The sequence below is a fragment of the Nannospalax galili genome, unplaced genomic scaffold (genome assembly GCF_000622305.1).
Source record: "Nannospalax galili isolate Female #2095 unplaced genomic scaffold, S.galili_v1.0 scaffold867, whole genome shotgun sequence".
Classification (NCBI taxonomy): domain Eukaryota; kingdom Metazoa; phylum Chordata; class Mammalia; order Rodentia; family Spalacidae; genus Nannospalax; species Nannospalax galili.
Genome location: NW_008355797.1, coordinates 680,599 through 688,500, shown reverse-complemented (window position 1 = coordinate 688,500; position 7,902 = coordinate 680,599). Strand labels below are relative to the sequence as shown.

Sequence of the window (7,902 nt, the reverse complement as noted above, 5' to 3'; positions counted from 1 at the left end):
CTTGAAACAGAGTAGGTGGCTTTGGGCTCTTTCATAATGAATTTTTTGCCATGGCCCAAGGAGGGTAGGAACCCCATTTCTGAGATGAACAAATGCTCAGAGATCATGGAGTGGCAGTGGTTCACTTACTTAGAAAAAGCAAACACAAACAAATTGCAGTAGCCAGCTGGAAGCCCCACTTCCTCCTGGGCCTCAGAGAATAGGGCAGCCCTGGCTCCTCCTAGGTGCCACCCCACCCTACCCCCTCCCAGGGGATGACAAGGGAGAGAGTTGGCGGCAGTTCCCTGGGCATATTTATAACCTGCTGCTCTCTCACCGGCCTGTCTGCTTTTAGCCCAGACGGGGGAGGGGGCAGGGGGGTGGTCTGTCTCATGCTGGGCCCTTGCTGGGTGTGGAAAGAGTGAGTAAGGGTGAGTGGTGGGCAGCTCTGCCTGGATATTCCTGCTCACACCACAGCCAAACAGCTTATTTTCTCCTCATCTTGTTATTTTTCTCCCTCTGGCCTGGAAGGGAGGACTGAGCCAGCTTGGGGCCATTGGGAAGGGAGGCTGGACCCTAGGGTATTTGCAGCCCCACTGACGGGGTTTTTCCGAGGTGCAAGTGTGTGTGGCAGGGTGTTCACGGAGCCAGTTTGCTGACCCCCCAGGGACTATGCAGCCCTGCCATCTCAGACCGCTCAGCTTTTCCATCACCCCTAGGATATTTCAGGACTAGTCCCTCCTGCACTTACTGAGGTCACCCTTGTGTCCAGGGTCCCTGCCAGCCTCAGATCCCCCTGGATGTGTATGTGTATGTGTGGCACTTGAGGGTCAGAAGTGGGTGGAAGCTGCAGGAAAGTGCCTGAGGCACATTCCTGATGACACTGTCTTATGGCCACTGCCCCGTACTTGGGGCCCTGAGACTCTTTCTAGGTATAGCTAGTTTTCTCCCCAGGATCTACTGAGTTGAGTGAGAGCAGCACAGACAGCACATTTGATCATAACAGCAAGGCAGTGTGCTCCTATGTAATACCTGCCATCCTACTACTCTTTTATTTACTTATTTTTTTTCCTCCCAGTGCTGAGGATCAAACTCAAGTCCTTGCACATGCTAGTTAGACGCTCTGCCTCTGAGCCACACTCCCAACCATTTTACTTGAGGTTTTTCACTTTATTTGTGCATGCCCTGTTAGGGCCCAGCTTTATTGTGGCACCCTTCTTCCAAGTCCCAGCCCCTGGAAGAGGGGGCCTCTGCCCTGCTGAGGGCTTGGATATGGATCTCTGTCCTCAAACTTCCTTCATATTCATATCATCAGCTTTTCAATGTACTCTTCTGTTATACTGACAAGGTTTGTTGATTGATTTCCTGACAGAACTATAAATTCCTCTATGCAGGGACTCTGACTTGCACATGACTGTATTGCCAGCATTTGGCATATGCTTGGTACAGAAAAGGTATCAGTAAGTGTTCAAATGACCCAAAACCTCACATACTACTTCATTTGAACTTTATTACTTCCTTGAAGGATAAATAATAACTGTCCCAATTAGTAGTTAAAACAACAGAGGATGTTTTAGAAAACAATCAACCCTGGAAAACAAAAAAAAAAAAAAAAAAAAAAAAGAAAGAAAGAAAGAATTGCTTCTCCTTGTTCTTCTTCTAGCTCTTACAAGTCAGTCCAGCTCAGAACATTCCAATTTCAAGGCCCCAAATCTCCAATCCCTAGAGTTAGGAGTTAGGTGAAAGTGGTGGGAGATAGCCTGAACTCCCTATCCTGTAGCATCTCCTGAACTCTGAGCATTGTCCAGCAGTGGCCCAAGTTCTCACACTACGCGCACACACACACACACACACACACCTGGGGCAGCCCAATCACTTCTTACTTTTGGATCTAGGGATGTAAAAGCTCTTGGTTTAGGGATTGGCTATTCTCTACAAGATGCTCTTTACTGCAAACTCAGGACATTTCAGATGCCTCCTACCCAAGGTCAGAGCTGAGATGGTGCTGGTTGGCCATTGGAGAGAAAGGGAAAGAAATGTGCTGCTGGCTTGAGCAGCCCTTGGATCTACTCTCCTGCCCTCAAACAGAGCCCAAAGACCAACAGGGATCAGAGTTTACACCCTCCAGGGAGAGGTGGCAGGCTGCAAAGATAGCTAAAGAGTCTTCACAAGAAGTAAATTTCAAGTAGGCTGAAGCCAGTCCTTGCCCATGGGTGCTTCATAGTCCCCCTGCTGCTTTTTCTGGTCCTCCCCTGGGTTTGTGATTAAGGATAGAGTAGAGTTCAGGAAGTGTTAGTATTCCCTGGAGTTAGGGTTAAGGGCATGGTTGGACAAGGAAGGAAGGAGGGGAGAGAGCTAGTTAGGTTTAGGGCTATGGGCGGGATTAGCATCCTGCAGACTGACTATGCACACAGAGGTGTCCTATAGGTATTGTTAGTAATGAAATCTCATTCTGGATCTTTGTGGGAATGATTAGCTTAAGCTTAATGATTTGGTTATGGGCCAACAACACTTGGGTTTCCTTTTGGTTGTGTTACTCCATGTTTGAAGTCTAACCCTCCGGTGTGCTCTCTCTCTCTCTCTCTCTCTCTCTCTCTCTCTGTCTTTTGGTGACAGGGTCTCCCTGTAGCCTCAGCTGGCCCAGAACTCTATGTAGACCACCAGGCTGGCCTTGAACTCACAGAGATCTGCCTGCCTCTGCCTCCCAAGTGCTGGGATTAAAGGCATGTGCCCACTACCACCTAAAGCCCAGACCCCAGCAAAAGAAGACAGGCTCCACTTAATCGGCAATGACACCCTTTCTGCTTGCGTTTTTGTGGGTTTTCCTACTTTTCAGAACATGCTCACACTTGTCTATTGAATCCCATCATTCATCAAGTCAACATTCTTGTCCACATCACACAACCAGCTGCTGTTAGAACAGGACGAAGAGCACTGCAGGATCTTTTAGCTCCTGACCAGGCTCTTCTCTCAGGAGACCTGGATCCCCAGAGGCCTCATTTAGGGTCATCCAAGGGTCAGAATGTCAGGGTCCTCTTTCAGGGCTAGAAACACAGTTCCTCAACAATGTATTTACCCCACTTAAGAGAAGTAAGCACCCTGGAGAGGAAGGGCCACTATAAGCCATGCTGTGTTCTGGAGTCAAGGAAAAGCTACCAAGTCCTTGATAAAAATAAAGACTTTATTTGCAGAGGAAGATACTACATTGGTGGGGGTGAAGAGCCACTAATAGCTACAGTAGAAGGAAATCCTGTGGGTAAAGGCACCTTTGAGGAACTGGGAAGAAACAAGAAGAGGGAATGGTGAAGGTGGGCTCTGCAAACCAGGCTGGAACCCAGCACAATAAATAGTTTTATTTACAACAACCTAAGTCCTGGCTTTGTATTTCAGTGCAAATTATTTACACACTGATGAGGAGGCAGGACAGGAAGGGGTAGGAGGTGGTGAGGGAGGCATGGTTCACAGCTGTTCAATGGCTCCGGGCCGCACCGGAGACTTAGGAGAATGGGTTTTTTTCTGCTGGGCTCCCCAACCTCATTTTCCACATCACCACAGCTGCGATTTCACCTTGGAACCTCTCACTTCAGCTACAGGTGGGACGGAAAGGCCCTAATGCCCAGGTGTGTCTTCAGGGCCTGCACTTTTGGCCAAAGAATGGAAAGGGGCCTGTAGGGACACAGAGAACACAAGACAAAGGGGAAGGAGATAGGGAGAGAGGTGACTGGCACTTGGCACTGCCGAGCAGGGACTCAGGAGCGGAGGGGTGTGAGGGGGAGAGGAATCCTTCCCTCACCTCCGGGCCAAGTAGGGGGCAGTGCAACAAGGGGTCTCCCGCGGAGAAAGTGGGAGGTAGGTTGGGGCAGGGGCCTCGAAGATGGCAAGAGGTTCGCGCTGCCCCAGGCAAGTGGTTTGAGGAGTCCCCAAGTAGGAGGTGGGAGAGGCGCGAGAACGTGACTGGAGGTGCAGGGTGGGCGAACATCAGGGTCTTGAGTGCCAGCGACCGAGTCTGGGAGGGACTGGAAGGGCGTGTTTCCAGGATGCCGACTTCACGCAGCGCCTCACAAACACTCATGCAGTACGCGCGTGTGCGTGCAGTTGCGGCAGCTGACGTGGCAGCACCAGTGGAAGGTGCAGTTGCAACGCTCAGTGACGCGCTGCGTGCGCGTGCGGTGGCCCCGGCCACAGCAGAGCAACTCGCAGCCGTCCAGCGCAGGAGAAGAGCTGTTGCAAGCACGCCCTGCCGTGCCCGCCGTACCCAAGCGTCCGCTGTACGTGCAGAAGTTGGGCGATTTCTCGAAGTAGACGAGGTCGTGAGGGGAGGGCGGCTTGTGCGCAGGGTCTTCGGGCTCCAGGCGCAGCAGCTCGGCCCGGGAAGCGCGGTTGCTACCGCGGTTGCCATAGAGGACTCGAGAGGCGCCGTCGAAGCGGTCGCGCAGCACGTCACCGACAGCACGCAGCGTGGGCAGCCGCATCCAGCACGTGCGCACGGTGCACGAGCCAGACATCCCATGGCACTTGCACTCCTGGCGCATCTCAGAGAACACGGTCTGGAGAGATGAGGGAAGAGAAGGTGTGCAAGCGCCAAAGCCACCGTCCCAGATACCGTTTCCTCTCTAAGGCCTCATCAAAGGCTGGGGTGTAACTAAGCCAGGGGGAGGGAGGTACGAAATGTCCTGCTGAGATGTGGAGCGAACTCTGCTCCGAGCCGGAGTTTCGGTCTCGGCCCCTCAACTTTATCTTCGAAACTGCAATGGAGCCACAGGCAACACATCCCACGAGCTGCGTGGCTTGTTAACCTCTTCTGTCGGTCTTCAACCCAGGCATCCCTTTACCCTCAGCCACCACCTCATCTCTGTCTTCCCTCCAAGACTCCTGCTTCCCCAGAATGCCCCTGGTTGGCCCTATGGTTACTGTTACTTCCCCCAACCCTCGCCACTTGCGACGTAGAGCCCCCGGGATCTACTCACCGTGCGGCCAGCCTCGTTGTTGTGCAGGTTCATGAGAAAGCGCAGGTCCCGCCCCTTCTCCCCAGAGTCCACGAACTCTCGGCCAAAGAGGCGGCCGAAATCGATGTTGTCGCTGCAACCTCCCCAGTGCCAGTCGGGCCCCCCGGGGCCGCGCCGGCGGTAGTCACAAGTGCAAGACTCGATGGAGCCCTCGGAGCAGGAGCGCGCCACCGAATGTGTGACCCCGGCGGAGGTGATGGCGAAAATAAACGCTGTTTCCCGGCAGCCTGTGAGTGAAGCGACCAGTGAGAGGATGCGCGGGGCCTGGCCAGCACCCACTTTGGAAGGTTTGTACCCTGCAGCCCAAAGCCCCGACTCCGCCCTTGGAGTTCTGAAAGTTGGACAGACTGAAGATCTGGAAAGCTGGTCGCCTGGTCTCATGGAAAAGGCAGGTGCGCGGGCCCCATCCTTGAATATGCTTGTGATCGCGCCTTGCAGAGACTCTTTGGGAACCTTTTGACTCTAGAGCGGAAGTGGGGCAGCTCCAAAGAGAAAACTCCAAAAGAGGGGAGCAGAAGAACTCTGCATTGCCAAGACCTCCACTAATGCAACCTTTCGGTCCATGTTGGCGATGCAAGTTTGCTGCGCACGAAGCACGACCTGTGCCGGCAGAGAGCAGTTTCCCAGGCGCCTTTGAGGAAGGCTGGGGGTCGGGGAAAACGCAACGGTCACCCAGCGCCCAGGATCTGGAATTCACTTTCTCTGGGTCTGTGACTCAGAAAAGTTAAGCTTCATGCTAAAGTGCATGGCTGGAAAGAGCCTGGTATAAAGTCTGGCCCGAGCTAGCGCGGGGCAGGTCGCTCTGTAACCCCCGCTCCGCCTGGGATGTCTTCCCTGCATTCGCCCGCCCATGCCCTGGGGCTGACCCTGCTTTTTCCCCTAATCCCGGAAGCGTCACCTTCCTGGGCACCCACCTCGGTTGACGATTTTGCCGAAGAGGTGGGGCCCGGGAGCAGTAGGGCAGTTCCAGCGGCGGTTCCGGAACTGCCACTTGCACTCGCGCACTGCGCTCTGCAGCCCTCCGCTCACGCTGTGCAGGATCCCCGGGTTCTGGCGGATCAGCCGCCGCTGTTTGCGGCTCAGCAACTGCAGACTGGGCTCTAGCACCAGTTGCAGACTCTTGGAGTCCGTCAGCAGATTCGTGGAGGAGGCTACATTTACGATGCCCCTGGTGGGACGTATAATAATAAGAGCTCAGCTTGGTGAAGGAGACCTGCAACCTTGACCATATAGGTTTGTGCCCACCCTGTCCTCTACCTGGGGCTGTGTGCCTAGAGAGAGCAGCAGAGGATCAGTAACAGCTCCCCAGCTCCTGAGTTTGGTAGAGCTGGGTGCCAGGGGCCCTGGGTCCAGGGACTGCATGACTATCTAGGCTCGTCCAGCCTCGTTCAAATCAGTCCATAAGAGGAAATTGTGGCCTGCACCCTTGCCCACCTTGAAATGCTTAGGAATCCCACCTCTTCTTAATCCCTTTCTAAGCTAACACTGGGTTCTTCCCTTCAAGACCTGAGGGAATCCTGTAAGGTTTCCAGCCACCACAGCGAGGCTTGAACTGGTACTCAAAGGAGGAAGGGCTATTTCTACTAGATGCGTGGGCTCAGAGCTTGGGGTAGCTCCGCTTCTGCCCGCAAACCATTCACCCTAGTTCAGCAGAGCTGGAGTCTCTGGGGCAGCTCCAGGTGAGAGCACCCTCACTGTGGTGAAATCATAGTGCGGCAGGGAGTCTGTGGCTGGTGATCCCCACAACGTGGGAGCTGGGTAGGGCTGGTTCCTGGCTCTGTGCCCCAGCACAAGTGACGACCCCGCACCAGCTCACTTACCACCATCGGCCACTGCTGTTGGCGGCCAGGGCTGCGGGCAGAGCGGCCAGTGCCAGTAGCAACATAGCAGAAACCCAGCTGGGCAGCAGCGTCCAGAACCCCATGGCCTGCTTGGCCTGGCCGGTTCTGTGCTGCAGTTGTGGCGGCTTTGGCTGCTGCCCGCGACGGTGGGACTGGACGCGACGGCGGCGACAGAGGCGAGTTCTCAGTCTGGCTCTAACAATTCTGGAGGCGGGCGGCGGGCAGCATGGTTCGCTGTCCTGGCTGGTGGGCTGAGCGGCCACTGAAGGCTGCACCGCCTCTTATAGTTGCGGCGCTGACTACAATGACGAGAAGAGGCTGCCCCTCCGGCCGCACTATGGGCACCGGGGCGCACCGGTCAGGGCCACAGACAATGAGCAGCGAGCAGGGCCCTGGCTCCCGCCCGTCTGAGCAGAGAGCTGACAGGCTGGCCGTCGGGGCTCACCTCCGCCCCCTGCCTGGTGGCCCCCGCCTCCAGGTCTGCACTGGCCGCCGACCCCTCCCCTTGGGACGCCCTCCCACGCGCGCCGGCCTCACTCCTCTTCGCGTCCCCAGCCCGTCGGGGACAGGCATCCGCCAGGGGGCGCGGAGACAGAGTGCTTGGGGACAACCTGTCCCGAACGTAGATTGCCTCCCCAAGCATATTGGGGCTGTCCCCTCGACGTCAGGGCGCTATTGTCCCTTCTCTCCCCCATCCTAAATAGCAGAACGAAAGCTGTGGTTCTGGCCAGAGACTCCATCGAGACGCTTCTCCGCCCAGGAACTCCAACGGCTGGACAGGGAAGGAAAAGGGGGAGACGGCATGGGCGGAGCTGTGGTCAGGGATTCCCGGGGGGGTGTGGGGTGGACGGGTGGGCTGGTGGTGGAGAGAAACCTGAGGCACTACAGCAGTTTTTTGTTTTGTTTTGTTTTTGTCTTTTTGAGCCAGGGTCTCCCTGTAGCCCCAGCTGTCCTGGAACTCACTATGTAGACCAGGCTGGCCTTGAACTTGCAGACATCTGCCTGCCTCTGCCTCCCAAGTGCTGGGACTACAGGCATGTGCCACCACACCCACCTGTACAGCAGTTTTTATGTGT

The 7,902-nt window shown here is 55.3% G+C and overlaps 1 protein-coding gene across 1 annotated transcript; it reads right to left on the bottom strand.

Moving 5' to 3' along the window:
- Positions 1–4,007: 4,007 nt before the first annotated feature.
- Wnt1 (Wnt family member 1) lies at positions 4,008–7,252 on the bottom strand. Its single transcript, XM_008853672.2, has 4 exons — positions 6,806–7,252; positions 5,900–6,153; positions 4,947–5,212; positions 4,008–4,526 (listed from the first exon to the last, which is right to left on the bottom strand). The coding sequence occupies exons 1-4, from the start codon at positions 6,907–6,909 to the stop codon at positions 4,038–4,040; spliced, it is 1,113 nt and encodes a 370-aa protein (XP_008851894.1). The 5' UTR covers positions 6,910–7,252; the 3' UTR covers positions 4,008–4,037.
- Positions 7,253–7,902: the final 650 nt, after the last annotated feature.

Excerpts from the sequence above, each read along its gene's own strand:
- Wnt1 (XM_008853672.2), bottom strand. The coding sequence starts at position 6,909 with ATGGGGTTCTGGACGCTGCTGCCCAGCTGGGTTTCTGCTATGTTGCTA. Across the intron at positions 5,213-5,899 it reads CGGCAAAATCGTCAACCGAG|GCTGCCGGGAAACAGCGTTT; the intron begins GTGGGTGCCCAG and ends CTTCACTCACAG. Across the intron at positions 4,527-4,946 it reads ACAACGAGGCTGGCCGCACG|ACCGTGTTCTCTGAGATGCG; the intron begins GTGAGTAGATCC and ends TCATCTCTCCAG.